We start from the raw sequence: 23,216 nt of genomic DNA, 5'->3' as shown, positions 1-23,216 counted from the left end.
TTGTAAATGTAATTAAGTAACACTTCTGGAAAGTTACTCACCCACCCTGACTGCAAGCTAGCTATCATTTATGAATCTAATTACTGACTACATATATATTTTTTTCTTAAGTACTTTTTTCTTTTTTAAGGAGATAAACCTGTTTTAGTGTCATATGTCATGTATGAACATACTTATATTTTCACATCTTTGCCAAAACTTGTATTGCCGCAATTTTTTATTCTTGCCAGTCTGATCATTGTAAATGGTATTTCATCTTTAACATTTTAAATCAATTATTTCAATGATTTTTAGTGAGTTTAAACATCCTTTCTTAGGTGTTTTGGCCACTTGAGTTTTTGTTCAGTGAATTTTCTGTTCATGTTCTTTGCCCAGTTTTCTCTTGGGTTGTTTGTCTCTTCCTTGTTGATGTGTAGGAGAGTTTTGTGTGTTACAAATATTTTATTTATTTATTTATTTATTTATTTATTTTAATTTTAAAATTTTATTTAATTTATTTTTTTATACAGTAAGTTCTTATTAGTCATCAATTTTATACACATCAGTATATACATGTCAAGCCCAATCGCCCAATTCATCCCACCACCACTCCCCCACAGCTTTCCCCCCTTGGGGTCCATATATTTGTTCTCTACATCTGTGTCTCAACTTCTGCCATGCAAACCAGTTCATCTGTACCATTTTTCTAAGTTCCACATACATGCGTTAATATACGATATTTGTTTTTCTCTTTCTGACTTACTTCACTCTGTATAACAGTCGCTAGATCTATCCACGTCTCTACATAACGACCCAATGTTGTTCCTTTTGATGGCTGAGAAATATTCCATTGTATATATGTACCATATCTTCTTTATCCATTCATCTGTCGATGGGCATTTAGGTTGCTTCCACATCCTGGCTATTGTAAACAGTGCTGCAATGAACATTGGGGTGCATGGGTCTTTTTTTTTTTTTTTTTTTTTCTGTATGCGGGCCTCTCACTGCTGTGGCCTCTCCTGTTGCAGAGCACAGGCTCTGGACGCGCAAGCCCAGCAGCCATGGCTCACGAGCCCAGCCACTTGGCGGCATGTGGGATCCTCCCGGACCAGGGCACGAACCTGTGTCCCCTGCATCGGCAGGCGGACTCTCAACCACTGCGCCACCAGGGAAGCCCGCATGGGTCTTTTTGAATTATGGTTTTCTCTGGGTATATGCCCAGTAGTGGTACTGCTGGATCATATGGTAATTCTATTTTTAGCTCTTTAAGGAACCTCCATACTGTTCTCCATAGTGGCTGTATCAACTTACATTCCCACCAACAGTGCAAGAGGGTTCCCTTTTCTCCACACCCTCTCCAGCATTTGTTGTTTGTAGATTTTCTGATGATGCCCATTCTAACTGGTGTGAGGTGATACCTCATTGTAGTTTTGATTTGAATTTCTCTAATGATTAGTGATGTTGAGCAGCTTTTCATGTGCTTCTTGGCCATCTGTAGGTCTTCTTTGGAGAAATGTCTATTTAGGTCTTCTGCCCATTTTTGGATTGGGTTGTTTGGTTTTTAATATTGAGCTGCATGAGCTGTTTATATATTTTGGACATTAATCCTTTGTCTGTTGATTCGTTTGCAAATATTTTCTCCCATTCTGAGGGTTGTATTTTCGTCTTGTTTATGGTCTCCTTTGCTGTGCAAAAGCGTTTAAGTTTCATTAGGTCCAATTTGTTTATTTTTGTTTTTATTTTTATTACTCTAGGAGGTGGGTCAAAAAAGATCTTGTGATTTATGTCAAAGAGTGTTCTTCTTATGTTTTCTTCTAAGAGTTTTATAGTGTCTGGTCTTACATTTAGGTCTCTAATCCATTTTCAGTTTATTTTTGTGTATGGTGTTAGGGAGTGTTCTAATTTCATTCTTTTAAATGTAGCTGTCCAGTTTTCCCAGCACAACTTACTGAAGAGACTGTCTTTTCTCCATGGTATATCCTTGCCTCCTTTGTCATAGATAAATTGACCATAGGTACGTGGGTTTATCTCTGGGCTTTCTATCTTGTTCCATTGATCTGTTTCTGTTTTTGTGCCAGTACCATATTGTCTTGATTACTGTAGCTTTGTAGTATAGTCTGAAGTCAGGGAGTCTGATTCCTCCAGCTCCGTAGTTTTCCCTCAAGACTACTTTGGCTACTCGGGGTCTTTTGTGTCTCCATACAATTTTAAGATTTTTTTGTTCCAGTTCCATAAAAAATGCCATTGGTAATTTGATAGGGATTGCATTGAATCTGTAGATTGCTTTGGGTAGTACAGTCATTTTCACAATATTGATTCTTCCCATATAAGAACATGGTATATCTCTCCATCTGTTGGTATCATCTTTAATTTCTTTCATTAGTGTCTTACAGTTTTCTGCAAACAGGTATCCTCTCTCCCTAGGTAGGTTTATTCCTAGGTATTTTATTCTTTTTGTTGCAATGGTAAATGGGAGTATTTCCTTAATTTCTCTTTCAGATTTTTCATCATTAGTGTATAGGAATGCAAGAGATTTCTGTGCATTAATTTTGTATCCTACAACTTTACCAAATTCATTGATTAGCTTTAGTAGTTTTCTGGTGGCATTTTTAGGATTCTCTATGTATAGTATCATGTCATCTGCAAACAGTGACAGTTTTACTTCTTCTTTTCCAATTTGTATTCCTTTTCTTTTTCTTCTCTGATTGTTGTGGCTAGAACTTCCAAAACTATGTTGAATAATAGTGGTGAGAGTGGACATCCTTGTCTTGTTCCTGATCTTAGAGGAAATGCTTTCAGTTTGTCACCATTGAGAATGATGTTTGCTGTGGGTTTGTCATATATGGCCTTTATTATGTTGAGTTAGGTTCCCTCTATGCCCACTTTCTGGAGAGTTTTTATCATAAATCGGTGTTGAATTTTGTCAAAAGCTTTTTCTGCATCTATTGAGATGATTATATGGTTTTTACTCTTCAATTTGTTAATATGGTGTATCACATTGATTGATTTGCATATATTGAAGAATCCTTGCATCCCTGGGATAAATCCCACTTGATCATGGTGTATGATCCTTTTAATGTGCTGTTGGATTCTGTTTGCTAGTATTTTGTTGAGGATTTTTGCATCTAGATTCATCAGTGATATTGGTCTGTAATTTTCCTTTTTTGTAGTATCTTTGTCTGGTTTTGGTATCAGGGTGATGGTGGCCTCATAGAATGAATTTGGGAGTGTTCCTTCCTCTGCAATTTTTTGAAACAGTTTGAGAAGGATGGGTGTTAGCTCCTCTCTAAATGTTTGATAGAATTCACCTGTGAAGCCATCTGGTCCTGGACTTTTGTTTGTTGGAAGATTTTAAATTACAGTTTCAATTTCATTACTTGTGATTGGTCTGTTCATATTTTCTATTTCTTCCTGGTTTAGTCTTGGAAGGTTATACCTTTCTAAGAATTTGACCATTTCTTCCAGGTTGTCCATTTTATTGGCATAGAGTTACTTGTAGTAGTCTCTTAGGATGCTTTGTATTTCTGCGGTGTCTGTTGAAACTTCTCCATTTTCATTTCTAATTTTATTGATTTGAGTCCTCTCCCTCTTTTTCTTGATGAATCTGGCTAATGGTTTATCAATTTTGTTTATCTTCTCAAAGAACCAGCTTTTAGTTTTATTGATCTTTGCTATTGTTTTCTTTGTTTCTATTTCATTTATTTCTGCTCTGATCTTTATGATTTCTTTCCCTCTGCTAACTTTGGGTTTTGTTTGTTTTTCTTTCTCTAGTTCCTTTAGGTGTAAGGTTAGATTGTTTATTGGAGAATTTTTTTGTTTCTTGAGGTAGGCTTGTATAGCTATAAACGTCCCTCTTAGAACTGCTTTTGCTGCATCCCATAGGTTTTGGATCATCGTGTTTTCATTGTCATTTGTCTCTAGGTACTTTCTGATTTCCTCTTTGATTTCTTCAGGGATCTCTTGGTTATTTAGTAACGTATTGTTTAGTGTCCATGTGTTTGTGTTTTCTACATTTTTTTCACTGTAATTCATTTCTAATCTCATAGCATTGTAGTCAGAAAAGATGCTTGATATGATTTCAATTTTCTTAAATTTTCTGACCCAAGATGTGATCTATCCTGGAGAATGTTCTGTGTGCACTTGAGAAGAAAGTGTAATCTGCTGTTTTTGGATGGAATGTCCTATAAATATCAATTAAATCTATCTGGTCTATTTTTTCATTTAAAGCTTCTGTTTCCTTATTTATTTTCATTTTGGATGATCTGTCCATTGGTGTAAGTGAGGTGTTAAAGTCCCCCACTATTATTGTGTTACTGTCGATTTCCTCTTTTATAGCTGTTAGCAGTTGCCTCATGTATTGAGGTGATCCTATGTTGGGTGCATATATAGTTATAATTGTTATACCTTCTTTTTGGATTGACCCCTTGATCATTATGTAGTGTCCTTCCTTGTCTCTTGTAACATTCTTTATTTTAAAGTCTATTTTTTCTGATATGAGTATTGCTACTCTAGCTTTCTTTTGATTTCCATTTGCATGGAATACCTTTTTCCATCCCCTCACTTTCAGTCTGTATGTGTCCCTAGGTCTGAAGTGGGTCTCTTGTAGACAGCATATAGATGGGTCTTGTTTCTGTATCCATTCAGCAAGCCTGTGTCTTTTGGTTGGAGCATTTAATCCATTCACGTTTAAGGTAATTATCGATATGTATGTTCCTATGACCATTTTCTTAATTGTTTTGGGTTTTTTTTTTTTTTTTTTTTTTTGCGGTACACGGACCTCTCACTGTTGTGGCTTCTCCTGTTGCGGAGCACAGGCTCCAGATGCGCAGGCTCAGCGGCCATGGCTCACGGGCCCAGCCGCTCCGCAGCATGTGGGATCTTCCCGGACCGGGGCACGAACCTGTGTCCCCTGCATCGGCAGGCAGACTCTCAACCACTGCGCCACCAGGGAAGCCCCAGGGTTTGTTTTTGTAGGTCCTTTTCTTCTCTTGTGTTTTCCACTTAGAGAAGTTCCTTTAGCATTTGTTGTAGAGCTGGTTTGGTGGTGCTGAATTCTCTTAGCTTTTGCTTGTCTGTAAAGCTGTTGATTTCTCCATCGAATCTGAATGAGATCCTTGCCAGGTAGAGTAATTTTGGTTGTAGCTTCTTCCCTTTCATCACTTTAAGTATATCATGCCACTCCCTTCTGGCTTGTAGAGTTTCTGCTGAGAAATCAGCTGTTAACCTTATGGGAGTTCCCTTGCATGTTATTTGTCATTTTTCCCTTGCTGTTTTCAATACTTTTTCTTTGTCTTTAATTTTTGCCAGTTTGATTACTATGTGTCTCGGCGTGTTTCTCCTTGGGTTTATCCTGTATGGGACTCTCTGCGCTTTGTGGACTTGGGTGGCTATTTCCTTTCCCATGTTATGGAAGTTCGACTATAATATCTTCAAATATTTTCTCTGGTCCTTTGTCTCTCTCTTCTCCTTCTGGGACCCTTATAATATGAATGTTGTTGCATGTAATGTTGTCTCAGAGGTCTCTTAGGCTGTCTTCATTTCTTTTCATTCTTTTTTCTTTATTCTGTTCTGCAGCAGTGAATTCCACCATTCTGTCTTCCAGGTCACTTATCCATTCTTCTGCCTCAGTTATTCTGCTATTGATTCCTTCTAGTGTAGTTTGCATTTCAGTTATTGTATTGTTCATCTCTGTTTGTTTGTTCTTTAATTCTTCTAGGTCTTTGTGAGACATTTCTCGCATCTTCTCTACCTTTGCCTCCATTGTTTTTCTGAGGTTTGGATCATCTTCACTATCATTATTCTGAATTCTTTTTCTGGAAAGTTGCCTATATCCACTTCATTTAGTTGTTTTTCTGGGGTTTTATCTTGTTCCTTCATCTGGTACATAGCCCTCTGCCTTTTCATCTTGTCTATCTTTTTTGAATGTGTTTCTTTTTTTCCACAGGCTGCAGGATTGTAGTTCTTCTTGCTTCTGCTGTCTGCCCTCTGGTGGATGATGCTATCTAAGAGGCTTTTGCAAGTTTCCTGATGGGAGGGACTGGTGGTGGGTAGATCTGACTGTTGTTCTGGTGGGCAGAGCTCAGTAAAAGTTTAATCCGCTTGACTGCTGATGGGTGGGGCTGGGTTCCCTCCCTGTTGGTTGTTTGGCCTGAGGCAACCCAACACTGGAGCCTATCTGGGCTCTTTGGTGGGGCTAATGACAGACTCTGGGAGGGCTCACGCCAAGGAGTACTTCCCAGAACTTCTGCTGCCAATGTCCTTGTCCCCATGGTGAGCCACACCACCGCCCACCTCTGCAGGAGACCCTCCAACACTAGCATGTAGGTCTGGTTCAGTCTCCTATGGAGTCACTGCTCCTTCCCCTGGGTCCCCATGTGCACACTACTTTGTGTGTGCCCTCCAAGAGTGGAGTCTCTGTTTCTCCCAGTCCTGTCGAAGTCCAGTAATCAAATCCCACTAGGCTTCAAAGTCTGATTCTCTAGGAATTCCTCCTCCCGTTGCCGGACCCCCAGGCTGGGAAGCCTGATGTGGGGCTCAGAACCGTCACTCCAGTGGGTAGACTTCTGTGGTATAAATGCTCTCCAGTCTGTGAGTCACCCACCCAGCAGTTATGGGATTTGATTTTACTGTGATTGCACCCCTCCTACTGTCTCATTGTGGCTTCTCCTTTGTCTTTGTATGTGGGGTATCTTTTTCAGTGAGTTCCAGCATCTTCCTGTCTATGATTGTCCAGCAGCTAGTTGTGATTCTGGTGTTCTCACAAGAGGGAGGGAAAGCACGTCTTTCTACTCCGCCATTTTGGTTCAGGGCCCTTACACATATTTTAAATAACTTCTCCCAGGTTGTGCTTGCCTTTTAACTTTGTTGTGGTGTACAGAAATTTAAACTTTTTAAGTACTCGAATCTATTCATATTTCCTTTATGATTTCTGTTTACTTATGTCTTAAATTCTTGCTTATCCTGAAGTCACAAAGACAACTATGGGTATTTTCTTCTAATTGTTGTAAAGTTTCATTGGTTACATTTAGAGCTTTATCTGGAGTTAGTTTATTTATTATAGTGTCTGGGCGGGATCTAATTTTATCTTTTCCAACTGAAAAGTCACACGTCCCCCATACTATTTTTAAAATATTTTATTTTCTCCTCACTGATTGGAAATCTCCTTTCTATCATCTACCAAGTGTCCATATATGCTTGGAACTATCTCTGGACTCTTTATTCCTTATTCATATTAATTTATCCCTATAGCAATAATCATCTCCTCATCTTATTGTGCTTTTAGAATAAGTTTTCATTTCCTAGTAGAAAAATTTTCTCCTCTCTGTTCTTTTTCAGAACTGTTTTGGTTATTGTCAAATCTAGGATCACTTTGAAATAAATTGTATTTATGATTTGAGAGAAAATTTCCATTTGTGTAACCAGTGTTCCTAGCCATGAGAAGGGCATATCTTTCCATTAATCCAAGTTTTAAAAAATGTTTTTATTACTATTTAAAATTAAGACAAGTAGTCAAGATAGGTAGGTTATACTCCCATAACAAACACCAAAACTTCTGTCTTTAACAAAACAGAAGATTGTTCCTTCATCATGAGAAGTGTGTGGTGGGTCTGGGTGGCTCTCCAGAGCAGCAGTCCTCTATGTGGTAGTTTGGAGTTCCAGGTTGTGTCCATCTTCTGCCAACTCAATATCAACATTTGCTTCTGCAGTCCTCATGGTAGGGTAAGAAAGGGAAGATGGAGAATGGAACACTGGCTTTGAAAAGCTTCTGCCTGGAGTGACACATATCCCTTCTCATATATCATTGGCTGAAGTAAGTCACATAACCAAGACTTACTTCAAGAGGCAGGGAACTGTAATTTTACAAGCCAGAGTGGAGAAAACCCAGATATATTGGTGGTGGTCCCGATGTCACCATGGTGTATGCTCGTGCTCTAGCTCTGCCCCTGACTAGGTAGGTGACCTACGATAGGTCCCTATGCTTCCAATTTTAACATCTGGAAAGTGACAGGATTTATTTACTTATTCAATTGATACTCATCATTTATTGAGAGCCTACCACGTGCCAGGCACTGTGTGACCCTGGAAATATAATGGTAAATATAGTGCATCTCTTGCCCTCAAGCACTTTACAATTTAATAGATAACTTACTGTTGATTTTCAATTCTAAAATTCCAAGATTTTATTAAAATGAATTTTCAATAACAAACTCTCCAGAGCATTATATTCTAGAGACTTAGGCATTTTCTCAGAAGTGTCTTCCTTTTTTGTATACCTGAATCCAGTTGGCTGCAGTATTAATTCTATCACAGCAACAGATAAACACATGCCCATCATTTTCAAATCACTAGTGTATGTACAGACTGGCACATATGGTGAAAAGAAAGCAGACTTTGGACCATTCTCACAGCTATTGTGAATTTCATGGGAAGAACACTTCATAAAATAAAGAGAGTAGAAAATCAATTTGATTGAGAAATACCCAGGTCAATAAACTTTGTAAAACAGTGCACATTCCAGACATCAAAGTTTTTCTATTAGTTATGAATAAACCAAATTATAAAGTTTTAAAAATTTATAAAACATTTTGGTTTGCAGTTAATTTTTCCCTAGAGGAATATTTATTGGTATGAAATAGAAGAAATATGAATAAGTATACTTGTGAGCATGCACAAAACTGGTTTGTGAAATTTTGGGGTTTTTTTCAACCTCTTAGGACTTGAAGCAGTCTGCTGAGGTTTAATTTACAAGTTCCCTCTAGTTAAACTACAGTTCACAATGAAACATTTATAAGAATTTGAGGCACTATCTTTAAACATGATACAAAACTTCAAAATTTGCAGGAAATATGCAAAGAATTCCATTCTACTTTGCATTGATCAACTATGGCATTTCCTTTGTTCTTAATACTACATGTCTAATTCTTAAACCAAAGCCAAAAAATAGTGATGCAATAATTGGGTGTGGCTTCAGTGTCTTACAGACCATACTAACTAAACTTCTGATTAATCACACCCATTTCTCATCTTTTTACAATCCTTCAGCACTTAAGAAGTATTGAATTTGTTTCACAATGTAACAGTTTTTGATTAATTTGCTAGTTGTTTGTACTTTGAGTTTATTTAATATTAGTATGTTTGTTCCCCTTCTCAATAGTAAAACAAGGACAAAGACCATGATCATATACTCTCAGCATCTCTGGTTTGATCAGTAAGCATCCAATGCTTATTACTGGGCTTTCTTGAAGGCAAAATAAGGATAATCAGGATCTCTGAGTATGAGAAGGACTTACAGAAGCTGGCAATTTACTAAGGAGAGATCAATAACCATTCTCTATTCTCATTATCCATGTTCTTCCAGAGTTATCCAATCTACTGTCATGACATCAAGTGCTATCTTTGACTCCCAAATCCATTATCTCCAGTCATGTCCTTCTTCCTGAGGTCCACAGTGGCAATTCAACCACCAATAACCACCTGGTTATCTACACAAACCACTCACACTCAAAATATGTAAGCCAGGATGATTTATCTTCTTCCTCCACATCAGCTTCCTTTGTGGTCTCTCTTTTTCAAGATGGTGCCATCATCCACTGGCCACACAATGCACCTGGAGTCATCCTTGGTTCTTTCAATTTCCTTATCAGGCACCAAGTCCTGTTGATTCTGTTTCTTTAATGGCTCTTGAATCCATCCTCTTCCTACAACTTCTAACTTCAGTTCAGGCCTTCATTTCCTACCTGACTACAGTAGTTGCTTCCTTTGTAGTCTTCCTGTCTCCAGTCAGGCTTCCTCTAATCATTCTCTCCATAGCCAGGCCTGTGACCTTTCTCATGGGCAGATCTGATCACGGCAGTGAACGTCCACTTCTGGTTACACTCTGTTGACTGGATAGGCATAGTTCCACATTTTGGTCCTTTCCCAGTTCAAGGGTCTGCTCAGGAGGTCTTGGCCACTGTGTCCTGAGAGTGATGCCCCTATTTCCACACTCCTAAAATGCTCTGTCTCACATCATCCTTGTCTGCCTCAACAGAGCTCTTTCCCACCCTGACCTTCCTGTTCACCTTGTCTTCCCTTTCTAGCTTTGTGGTGACAGCAGAGGGCAAGGTGATGAGAGGAAGAATGGAAGGACGAAATGAAAAGCACCAAAGAAGCTGGAGCTTGATTCCCCAATGCTCTTTCCCTTTCAGTCCTAGAGTTGTCTGTCTTCTTCTGTAAAATGTTTTCTATTCCATACCATGTGTGTGGTTTTTGTGTGGCTCTGAGTGGGCAGTATTATGTTAGTCTGGTAGCCTCAAAGGGCAGTGACCTTGTCTACTGATATCGCTAGGTCCTGAGTCCACTACAACATGACATGTAAATCATTACTTAGTGTTTTCTAATAATAAAAGAAAATAAAGGAATGAAGGGAAAAAACTGAACTATCAAGAAAAGGCAAACTGTTATAAGCTAATCTTGAATCTTGGTTTAAAATAACACATCCAAGGAAAAAAGCATTTACCTTCTGCTGTGGGAATGTGGACTCCATCATGGCTGTTTCAAAGCTGTGAGCACCCTCTGCCTGGGTCTTCTCCCACAGAGCTCTGAGAAATTGCACAGAACGGCTCTGTATGGACAGGGGCTCAGGAAACAGGCTCTGTAAGGGCATTAATGAGAGAAACATGACATATTATCTCTTGTCCTAACAGTATGTTTGATGGCCTGCAAAGCACTATTAGGCTTGGTCTGAACTTAAAAATGGTTTAAATTTAAATAAAGCTACAGGGAAATCTCTCTTGAATATCAAACATATGGTACATTTCATGTTTTTTATTTCTTAACAGAAAATTTAACATAAATAGGACTTTTTTTTTTTTTTTTTTTTTGCGGTATGCGGGCCTCTCACCGCTGTGGCCTCTCCCATTGCGGAGCACAGGCTCTGGACGCGCAGGCCCAGTGGCCATGGCCCACGAGCCCAGCTGCCCCGCAGCATGTGGGATCCTCCCAGACCGGGACACAAGCCCATGTCCCCCGCATCGGCAGGTGGATCCCCAACCACTGTGCCACCAGGGAAGCCCATAAATAGGATTTTTAAGACAGTTGATATTGATCTCTATAAATATGCCTAACCTTTGTAATGTAATATTTACTTCAATCATTTCTCAAGCATGTTACTTAATTGGAAAATGGTTAATATTAATATATATATTTATTTTTCAAAGATCTGAGAATTAAGGTATAAAATAAAAACAAATATCAAGAGAGTACAAATAGAGTACAAATATCAAGTTTATTTATACAGAGTAAATCATGAAGAATAGACATGAAATAACCAAGAGTTCATTATTCAATTGTTCAGATGTGAACAGTATGAGTGGGGGGGTTGGGTAAACACAAACATTTTCGGTTATAGAATGTGTAATGGCTGAATATTCTTAGAGCTTTAAGATATTCTCAGTTTGGGAAAATGAGATTGTCAATGTAAAAAAAGAATCACATTTACATATACATCATTCAAGCCAATGAAAATAAAATTTTTTTAACATCTTTATTGGAGTATAATTGTTTTACAATGGTGTGTTAGTTTCTGCTGTATAACAAAGTGAATCAGCTATATACATATACATACATCCCCATATCTCCTCCCTCTTGCATCTCCCTCCCTCCCACCCTCCCTACCCCACCCCTCTAGGTGGTCACGACCTGATCTCCCTGTGCTGTGCAGCAGATTCCCACTAGCTATCTATTTTACATTCGGTAGTGTATATATGTCAGTGCTACTCTCTCACTTTGTCCCAGCTTACCACTTCCCCCTCCCCGTGTCCTCAAGTCCATTCTCTATGTCTGCATCTTTATTCTTGTCCTGCCCCTAGGTTCTAAAATTTTCAAAGGAAGATTTAAACTGTTTGTATGTTTACTAACCAATTATGTGTTTAACAGTTATTTAGATGTTGTGATGTTATATCTATGAATGTGAGAAGTGTCTCAATTCAAGGGAACAATTTTATAAAAAATATAGAACATAAAAGGCACAAAATTATACACACATACACACATAAAGTACCATATATATTATCCTTTATGTGTGAGGTATAATAAAATAATGATTTTGCCTTATAAAATCCCATTTTCTAGGTCAATGACTGCCCAAACATTGACTTATAAGACTCTCTAGGTGGTCTTTGTGTACAAAGTTTCTATTTAGTAAGTGAATAACAATTTGTTTTTCCAGAAAAATCTTATTGTTATCCTCAAGATGAGCTGCTTTTTATACTGAGTGGGAAAAGGCGGAGGATCTTATACCCAGAGTAAGTTGCCCACAGATTTAAAAAGGTTAAGAGCAGTAACAGATTGATTGTGAAACCCAAAATGTGCACACATGCTTTGCTGTGCACCTGAAACTATCACAACATTGTTAATCAGCTATACTCCAATATAAAATAAAAAGTTAAAAAAATGTGGACAAATCTGGGAATTTCTTGATTATTATCAGAAACTTATACCGCATATGACCTTTCACTTAAAGAATAGCAGGACCTGATTTAATTAATCATCATTCCAAAGAGGTACATTTAGACTGGGATCTGTTAATTTGAGAACTGCATGAAGGCATAAACTGACAGAGAAGGGCAAGAGTCTGGCCCAGCATACAAGGCTAGCACTGGGTTTGTAACTATCACGTCAAAGATTTGATTTTTATTTACCCCAAAGTCAGGCTTCATCCAGATCACATAATATCAAAGGTGTGGAAGAAGAAAGGAAACATTATAGTAAAAAGAACAAAGAAGAAAAGCAGCATAAACAGATGTTTTTTGGTGAGTTTGCTCAAAGAGAAAAACAAATAATCAGACTAAGTCAATAAAATAAGACTGAAGGGGCAAAAATAAAATCAAGTTTTCTTGGTTTGTTTTCAGAAAACTGACAACTGTTAAGAACAAAGCCAAAGATGAAACCAATTACAAAATCACTGATGAAAACCATTTGAAAAACATTAGTAAAGTAGAAGAAGAATAAGGTCATTATTTCAAGAAAAGGAAGAAAAATCAATGCTGTTTTTTATATTCATATACAATTTGATTCACATCAAAATGTGAGTTGTTCTCATCAAGGAGCCATGATGAATGTGAATTATACACACCTGCTGAAATAGGAACATGATCTGGATCCACGGCTGAGGCTCTTGGCTGATGAGAATAAAACTGGATTTACTGTAGAGGCAATAATGACCCTTTAGGGAGCAAGTGAAGAACAGCTTTGCTACACAACTTCTAACAGAATCTAGAAACAAATACACATAGTATTAAACATTAGATTCTTCCCAGAGTTACACCTTATACTTCAACATACAAACATCTTTAGAAATACATTCTTTAGTTTTCAGTCTGTGAGCTAATAACTTCAAACAGCTATGGATTTGGGAGTAGATCCATTTCATGGAATGTAGATTTAAATGTAGCTGCTTTAAGCAAGTTGTATTCTATTCCTCTTTTTCTTTTGATTAACAATGGATGAGAAGTCTCCAAGCAACTTGCATGGGAGGAAAAAACCTCTTACCAATAGAAAGGGAGATAGGTGTCATTTCCATATGACTGGGAACTTTGAAATAACCTGGGAAGCATAAACAAATGGGTGAAGGAAACCGAGGCATTTTCTGGGCAGTGATGGTGTGCCATGACCAGGGGCACTGTTCTCTTGGTTGTACAGAGGCCACAGAAACAACCCCCAGAATAACTCTGGCCAGGGGGTGGCTTCCTGTGAACTGTCCTTGTTCGAAAAGGTTATTTCATCTTGAAGAGCTTCAGCAGGGAAACTTAAAGAGATCATCCTTTAGGAACAAGAAAGTGGGGGAGCACGGTGGTGGTGGCATAGAGCAGAGATGGTGAGGAGCCATGTTTAGGAGCCACTTAATTTTTACAACCCTACAAGATGGGTGTTAATGTTTCTGTTTTAAGTATGAGGAAACTTAGCCCATTAAAGCATCAGCTTAGTGAACCACTGTGACTGCCTTGTTCACCACTATGATCTTGGCACGTGGCACGCAATAGCTGCTCTAAAGAGAGTGTCCAGAGAGATGAATGATGCTCAAGGATCCAGAAAAAATTGCTCAAGTTTGCCCTATCTGTGGCAGAACCAGGATTTGAACTCAGCCAAACTGTTGCCATGTTGGGATGCTTTAGGCTCTACCATACTGGGAATTTTTAAATCTGTAGAGTCATATCAATAGCTCATGGGGTATTTATTGTTTCAGAATTAATCTGACATGTTAAATGAAATATTTTGAAAATAAATAATTATGTCCTACTATTAAAAATGGAAATGGACTAGAGTTTATTAAAAGCTGATGGGAACCCTAATAAGGTGGTAGAGTCAGTCCCAACCCATGAGAGTGCATGGGGTTCCCTACAGAATTGTGGGGACGGGGGAAGCTTACCTGTGCACCATCAGGGCTCAGGTGTGAAGGAATAACAGGCTTTTGGGAAAGAGTTTGGAAGAGTTAAGGGAGGGTGGCCAATGATAGATTAGAGAAGACAACATTGGAAACCAAACAATAAAGCCACAGGGCAATTTAGAAACATATTTAGAAATCTTAATAAATGATAGCTTTCTGTGTGATTCTGAACCATTGGTATAAAAGAGGACTAGTTTTCATCATGTTAACTGTTTGGGGGAAATTTAAGCATTCAAAATCTTGCATGAAATCAGAAACCATTTCTGCATTCTGTGGGTGAGTGGATCATGAGATATAAAGAGTGCTTGAAAGTTCAGTGGAAAAGACCAGGAGGCCTGCCACTGACAGGGAAAGACTTCATAGAATAGAATAGAGCACAATATCCACTTAAAATTGCCCTATCAGAAATTGTTTGAAAATGGTAATTAAAAATATTTTTTTGGCATTGAAAAATTGAATTTAAATTAATCAATACTAGAGAAGGCAGAAACCAAGAATTCCATAATAGCGCATACACAAAAAGTGGTTCCATTGGAAATCATTCTAGCTGTAATGTATATATTGAGACAGCACCTTGTTTTGCTTTAACAGAAAGTTTCTAAAGGGAAAAAGATCATTTGTAAGAACTTGTGCAGTAGCTTGACAGTCCAAGTTGGACTTCGGGCCTCTGCCACGAAAAAAACATTTTTATCTTTTTCCTTCCCCCTAAATTACTGCTCATTCATGTTTTCTTTTGAAAATGAACATTGATTCAATTTATTTTACTTGCCCTGAGCCTACCAGCTTTCTGGGGTCCCAAATCACAGAAAATAGGCAAAGCGGTAGAAGAAAGAGACAACTTTACCTAGAAGCATATATAACAGTGATAAAAACACATCAGTTCTGTGATATAAGGCTTCTGTTAATGCTTTCAGTAAACTGGATCTGTTTCAATATTTTTCTCATTTTTTCTTTTTCTGAGCTTTGCTGGATTAGAAAGATTTTCCAACATTAACATGTAGTTGTTAATTTTTCTCTGTAATTTTCTCCCTCCTGTTCATTCCATGGTATTGAATGGTGGGCATGCAATAAATGGTGTTGGATGAATGAATGGGTGTCAGACACTGTGCAGAAACCAAGAGGAGCCATGATTCTGACCTTGCTCTTAAGAAGTTTACAGCCAAATGGGAGAAATACCTATAAACAACAGTTGCAAATTAAGTCCATGGGATAATGGAAGGACACACAGTACCGACCACTCAGAGCAATGAGCAGCTATCATCCTTGGGGAACCAGGCGAGGCTTCCTGGTGGAGGAAATATTTGAGGTGACCTTGAAAGCTAACCAAGATTTTGAACTTAGAAAAAAATGTGCGAGAGACAAGCATTTTAAGAGTAGGGGACACCCTGAAAAAAAATCGCATAAGGCATGAATATTCAAGGTAACTCCGGGTAGTAAGGTTAGTGTATCTGGGTTATTATTTTTTATTTATACAATTGATGCCCAAACTGTTATTTGTTTTTCTAGATTAAATGTTGAAAAGAGAGGAGGTCATGCTTTGCTAAATATAGAATGCTTCTCATATTCCACCAAATCTGATTGTTATTTCTTTACTTTTGGTAGATTGTGGCTTATTTTTGTAAAAAAAAAAAAAAAAAAGGATTTGGTTTGGTCTTTAAAAATACTGAAGTTAACATGAGCAGCAAGAACTATATAATATAATGTGTTGTAAGTTGAAATACCCAAAATACACACATTACACACATGGATAAATTTAAAGACATGATACAAAATAAAAGAGCATTTGATTTCTTTTTTTTTTTTTGGTGGTACACGGGCCTCTCACTGCTGTGGCCTCTCCCGCTGCGGAGCACAGGCCCCGGACGCGCAGGCCCAGCGGCCATGGCTCACGGGCCCGGCCGCTCTGCAGCACATAGGATTCTCCCGGACCGGAGCACGAACCTGCGTCCCCTGAATCAGCAGGCGGACTCTCAACCACTGAGCCACCAGGGAAGCCCTGATGTTTTTTTTAAGTCAAAGTATTTAAGGATCATTTTGGAATTCATTTTTTCCTCTAACACTTTTCTCCCACAGTTCATATGCTTTTATTCCTACATTGCATTCATTGTACTGTATTAAAATTTTGTTAGCATTTTTTTTTTTTTGCTTTGGTCCTTTTATTTTTTTATAAATTTATTTATTTATTTATTTTTGGCTGCATTGGGTCTTTGTTGCTGCATGTGGGCTTTTTTTTTTTTCTAGTTGCAGCGAGCAGGGGCTTCTCTTCATTGTGGTGCACAGGCTTCTCATTGCAGTGGCTTCTCTTGTTGCAGAGCACGGGCTCTAGGCGCATGGGCTTCAGTAGTTGTGGCACGCAGGTTCAGTAGTTGTGGCTTGTGGGCTCTAGAGTGCAGGCTCAGTAGTTGTGGTGCACCAGCTTAGTTGTTCCGCAGCATGTGGGATCTTCCTGGACCAGGGCTCCTCCATGTGGCCTGCATTTGGCAGGTGGATTCTTAACCACTGTGCCACCAGGAAAGTCCTATGTTAGTATTTTTTTTTTTTTTGCAGAATGCGGGCCTCTCATTGTTGTGGCCTCTCCCGTTGCAGAGCACAGGCTCCGGACACGCAGGCTCAGCGGCCATGGCTCACGGGCCCAGCCGCTCCACGGCATGTGGGATCCTCCCGGACCAGGACACGAACCCATGTCCCCTGCATCGGCAGGCGGACTCTCAACCACTGCGCCACCAGGGAAGTCCTATGTTAGTATTCTTAAACAGACTTTTGCTTTAGAATACTTTTAGATTTACAGAAAAACTACATATATGTAATTATAATATATAAATGTATAATTATTTTATATTTACATATTGTATATAATTACAATATATAGAGAGTTCCCTATGTACTATAACCCAGTTTCCCCTCTTATTAACATCTTAAGTTGCTATGAGGGACTTTCCTGGTGGCACAGTGGTTAAGAATCCACCTGCCAATGCTGGGCACACGGGTTCAATCCCTGGTCCTGGAAGATCCCACATGCCACGAAGCTACTAAGCCCATGTACCACAACTACTGGGTCTGTGCCCTAGAGCCCGTGTGCCACAACTACTGAGCCCACATGCTGCAACTACTGAAGCCCACGTGCCTAGAGCCCAGACTCCAGAGCAAGAGAAGCCACCACAATGAGAAGCCTGCACACCACAACGAAGAGTAGTCCCCACTCGCCACAACTAGAGAAAGCCCAAGCGCAGCAATGAAGACCCAATGCAGCCAAAAAAAAAAACAGTTGGTATGATACATTTGTTACAAGTAATGAACCAATATTGACACATTATTATAAACTTAAGTCCATAGTTTATTCAGATTTCCTTAGTTTATACTTAGTGTCTTTTTTCTGTTCCAGGATTCCATTCAGGACACTACAGAACATTTACTCATTATGTCTCCTTAGGCTCCTCTTGGCTGTGACAATTTCTCAGACTTTCCTTGTTTTTGATGATCTTCACAGTTTTGAAACATTTTGTAAAATGTTTCTCAGTTGGGATTTGTCTGTTTTTCTCATGAATAGACTGAGATTTCGAATTTGGGGAAGGAAAACCACAGAGATAAAGTGCCATTTTCCTCATATCATATGGAGAGTACATTTGATCTACATGACCTATGACTATTGATGTTGGCCTTGAACATCTGGCTGAGGTAGTGTTCACCAGATTTCTCCACTATAAAGTTACTCTTTTTTCCCCCACTTTCCAAACTGTCCTCTTTGAAAAGAAGTCACAATGTGCAACCCATACTTAAAGAGTGGGGAGTTAGCTTCACCTCCTGAGGGCAGAACAGCTGCATAAATTATGTGGAATTCTTCTGCACAAATTTGTCTCTTCCTCTTCTAGTTATTACATTCAAATTATTTGGCCAATTATTCTATCAGTATGTACTCACAGATATTTATTTTATAATTCAATATTATTTTGTTTATTTTGTTGCTCTAACTGTTCCAGCTTTGGCTACAGGGAGCTCTTTCAGTTGGTTCCTGTGTCCATTTGATGTGCTGTCATCATTGTGTGTGTGGTTTTTTATTTGTTTGTTTATCACTTCCTTACTTACATCTCACATACAAGATGCTCCAGGCTCATCTTGTATGTTTCCTGCCCTGTCTTAGAATCAGCAGTTTCTCCAAGGACTTCTGGTTCCTTTCACTGGAGAATTGTGTTAGAAGCTAAGAGCTAGGTAGTAGGCATGCTCGCTGCTACTTGGGTGTCATTGTTCCTTCGCCCCCTAAGGTGACAAAGCAGGGAAATTATGTGTGTATATGTACACATATCTATTTATAAGTATTTCTATATGCAACCATCTGTATCTATATTAAGCTAAACATGAGTTCATACCCATGGTTTCAATTCTAATTCATTACCACATGGGTCATTTTAGCCTCCACCCCTTGCTTACCTGTAAACTCCCACTTCAACAGTGAGGAGCCTGAGTCACACTCTGTTAGTATTTTTATCTCTGTCCACTATAAAAGGCAGAGTTCTTTTCCTCTCCCTTTCCCTCTTTTTCTCCCCTCTCCTTCCCTTCCACCCTCCTCTCTTTCTCTCTTAAAAATATTTGTGGGGCTTCCCTGGTGGTGCAGTGGTTGAGAATCTGCCTGCTAATGCAGGGGACACGGGTTCGAGACCTGGTCTGGGAGGATCCCACATGCCGCGGAGCAACTAGGCCCGTGAGCCACAACTATTGAGCCTGCGCGTCTGGAGCCTGTGCTCTGCAACAAGAGAGGCCGCGATAGTGAGAGGCCCGTGTATCACGATGAAAAGTGGCCCCTGCCTGCCACAACTAGAGATAGCCCCCGCACAGAAATGAAGACCCAACACAGCAAAAATAAATAAATTAATTAATAAACTCCTACCGCAACATCTTAAAAAAAAAAATCTTTCTGTATTTAGTACCCACCATAGTACCTGGCATTAGAGAAGCCTACCTCAAAACATAATAATGATATTTTATTATACTCTTTCTGATTCCTTCTGGAGCAACAATGATAAAACCAGTAGGATATTGCCATGGAAATAATGAGAAATTATAATAGTAATAATACAATACTAATTTTCATGTTGAAATTTTTTCTTACATTTAACTAAACATTCCACATTGTCACATCTGGCATGAAAGATATAGCTATTTGTTCATTTATTTATTTTTTAGTTGTATCTGGTCTTAGTTGCAGCAAGTAGGATCTTTTGTTGTGGCACGAGGGCTTCTCTCTAGTTGTGGTGCACAGGCTTCTCTCTAGTTGTGGCATGTGGGTTTTCTCTCTACAGAGCGCATGGGCTCTGTAGCTTGTGGCACGCAGGCTCTCTAGTTGAGCTGTGCAGGCTCAGTAGTTGCAGCACGCAGGCTTAGTTGCCCCGTGGCATGTGAGATCTTAGTTTCCCGACCAGGGATCGAACCCACATCCCCTGCATTGGAAGGCAGATTCTTTACTACTGGACCACCAGGAAGTCCTGAGATACAGCTATTTGTTAATGTGAACATTCTTCCTTAGCTTAGACACTTGTATTTTAGCTATACTTCACATGCTAGAAATCTTGTTATGATCTTGGTAAAGAAATACTTCTTTTTTCATTTTATGGCTGTAAAATATTAATGTAAAAAAAGTTAGAAATCTAGAGAGTCTACCAATTAACATTCTAGAAAACATTTTAAAATTAGAAATAGTACTAAATGATATCATAATGTTTCAGAAGTGGGATATAGTCTACAGCCATACCACCCTAAAGCACCCTATCTCGTCAGAAAGGAGTTATAATTTATAATAATATTTTAAAAGTCTAGTGGAAATTCAAAAAGCAATACTCATAGCAGACAAAATAGACTTTAAAATAAAGACTATTATAAGAGACAAGGAAGGACACTACATAATGATCAAGGGATCAATCCAAGAAGAAGATATAACAATTGTAAATATCTATGCACCCAACATAGAAGCACCTCAATACATAAGGCAAATGCTAAGAGCCATAAAAGGGGAAATGGACAGTAACACAAAATAGTACGGGACTTTAATACCCCACTTACACAAATGGACAGATCATCCAAACAGAAAATTAATAAGGAAACACAAGCTTTAAACACATTAGACCAAATGGACTTAATTGATATTTATAGGACATTCCATTCAAAAACAACAGAATACACCTTCTTCTCAAGTGCAAACAGAACATTATCCAAGACAGATCACATCTTGGGTCACAAATCAAGCCTCAGTAAATTTAAGAAAACTGAAATCGTATTGAGCATCTTTTCTGACCACAATGCTATGAGACTAGATATCAATTACAGGACAAAAAACCTGTAAAAAACACAAACACATGGAGGCTAAACATTATGCTACTAAACCACTAAGAAATCACTGAAGAAATCAAAGAGGATATCAAAAAATACCTAGAAACAAATGACAATGAAAACACAACAACCCAAAACGTATGCAATGCAGCAAAAGCAGTCCTAAGAAGGAAGTTTATAGCAATACAATTCTACCTCAAGAAACAAGAAAAGGGCTTCCCTGGTGGCGCAGTGGTTGAGAGTCCACCTGCTGATGCAGGGGACACGGGTTCGTGCCCCGGTCTGGGAAGATCCCACATGCCGTGGAGCTGCTGGGCCCGTGAACCATGGCCGCTGAGCCTGCACGTCTGGAGCCTGTGCTCCACAATGGGACAGGCCACAACAGTGAGAGGCCCACATACTGAAAAAAAAAAAAAAAAAAAAGAAACAAGAAAAATCTCAAATAAACAACCTAAGCTTACACTTAAAGCAATTAGAGAAAGAAGAACAAAAACCCCTCAAAGTTATCAGAAGGAAAGAAATCATAATGATCAGAGCAGAAATAAACTGAAAAAGAAATGAAGGAGGGTTTCCCTGGTGGCACAGTGCCAATGCAGGGGACATGGGTTCGAGCCCTGGTTCAGGAAGATCCCACATGCCGTGGATCATCTAAGCCCGTGAGCTACAACTACCAAGCCCATGCACCACAACAACTGAAGCCCACGCACCTAGAGCCCATGCTCCACAACAAGAGAAGTCACCGCAATGAGAAGCCAGTGCACGGCAACGAAGAGCAGCCTCCACTCGCCACAACTGGAGGAAGCCTGCGTGCAGCAACGAAGACCCAATGCAGCCAAAAATAAATAAATTAATTAATAAAAAAAAAAAGAAATGAAGGAAACAAAAGCAAAAATCAATAAAACTAAAAGCTGGTTCTTTGAGAAGATAAACAAAATTGACAAACCATTAGCCAGACTTATCAGGAAAAAAAGGGAGAAGACTCAGATCAACAGAATTAGAAACAAGAAGTAAAACTGACACTGCAGAAATACAAAGGATCATGAGAGACTACTACAAGCAACTATATGCCAATAAAATGGACAACCTGGAAGAAATGGACAAATTCTTAGAAATGTACAACCTTCCAAGACTGAACCAAGAAGAAACAGAAAATATGAACAGACCAATCACAAGCACTGAAATTGAAACCATTATTAAAAATCTTCCAACAAACAAAAGCCCAGGGCCTGTTGGCTTCACAGGCGAAGTCTATCAAATATTTAGAGAAGAGCTAACACCTATCCTTCTCAAACTCTTCCAAAATATAGCAGAGGGAGGAACACTCCCATACTCATTTTATGAGGCCACCATCACCCTGATACCAAAACCAGACAAAGATGTCACAGAAAAAGAAAATTACAGGCCAATATCACTGATGAACATAGATGCAAAAATACTCAACAACATACCAGCAAACAGAATCCAACAGCACATTAAAAGGATCATGCACCATGATCAAGTGGGGTTTATCCCAGGAATGCAAGCATTCTTCAACATATGCAAATCAATCAAAGTGATACACCATATTAACAAACGAAGAATAAAAACTGTATGATCATCTCAGTAGATGCAGAAAAAGCTTTCAACAAAATTCAACACCCATATATGATAAAAACCTCCAGAAAGTAGGCATAGAGGGAACTTACCTCAACATAATAAAGGCCATATATGACAAACCCATGGTCAACATCTTTATCAATGGTGAAAAACTGAAATCATTTCCAATAAGATCAGGAACAAGACAAGGGCACCCCCTCTCACCACTATTATTAAACATAGTTTTGGAAGTTTTAGCCACGGCAATCAGAGAAGAAAAGGAAATGAAAGGAATCCAATTTGGAAAAGAAGTAAAACTGTTACTGTTTGCAGATGACATGATACGATACATAGAAAATCCTAAAGATGCCACTAGAAAACCACTTGAGCTAATCAATGAATTTGGTAAAGTAGCAGGATACAAAATTAATGCACAGAAATCTCTTGCATTCCTATACACTATCAACAAAAATTCAGAAAGAGAAATTAAGGAAACACTCCATTTCCCATTGCAACAAAAAGAATAAAATACCTAGGAATAAACCTACCTAAGGAAGCAAAAGACCTGAATGCAGAAATCTATAAGACACTGATGAAAGAAATCAAAGATGATACAAACAGAGGGAGAGATATACCATGTTGTTGGATTGGAAGAATCAACACTGTGAAAATGACTATACTACCCAAAGCAATCTACAGATTCAATGCAATCCCTATTAAATTACCAATGGCATTTTTCACAGAACTAGAGCAAAAAATTTTATCATTTGTATGGAAACACAAAAGACCCCAAATAGCCAAAGCAATCTTGAGAAAGAAAAATGGAGCTGAGGAAAAAGGCTCCCTGACTTCAGACTATACTACAAAGCTACAGTAATCAAAACACTATGGTATTGGCACAAAAAAAAAAAAAAGATCA

At 38.7% G+C, this 23,216-nt stretch overlaps 1 protein-coding gene across 4 annotated transcripts in view; it reads right to left on the bottom strand.

Moving 5' to 3' along the window:
- VEPH1 (ventricular zone expressed PH domain containing 1) overlaps window positions 1-23,216 on the bottom strand; it is a 282,767-nt gene that overhangs the window by 101,520 nt on the left and 158,031 nt on the right. For all 4 annotated transcript variants that reach the window (XR_014294337.1, XM_082624456.1, XM_082624457.1 and 1 more), the window contains exons 10-11: window positions 13,094-13,233; window positions 10,478-10,612 (exon numbers count right to left, since the gene is read on the bottom strand). Coding sequence is in view for 3 of the 4 variants with exons in the window: in XM_082624456.1 (XP_082480582.1) it covers window positions 10,478-10,612; window positions 13,094-13,233 (275 nt within the window). In the remaining variant the exon portion in view is untranslated. The remainder of the gene's footprint in view (window positions 1-10,477; window positions 10,613-13,093; window positions 13,234-23,216) is intronic.

This window comes from Mesoplodon mirus (genome assembly GCF_964341445.2).
Source record: "Mesoplodon mirus genome assembly, chromosome: 6".
NCBI classification, from domain to species: Eukaryota; Metazoa; Chordata; class Mammalia; order Artiodactyla; family Ziphiidae; genus Mesoplodon; species Mesoplodon mirus.
This window is presented reverse-complemented; position numbering and strand designations above follow the sequence as displayed.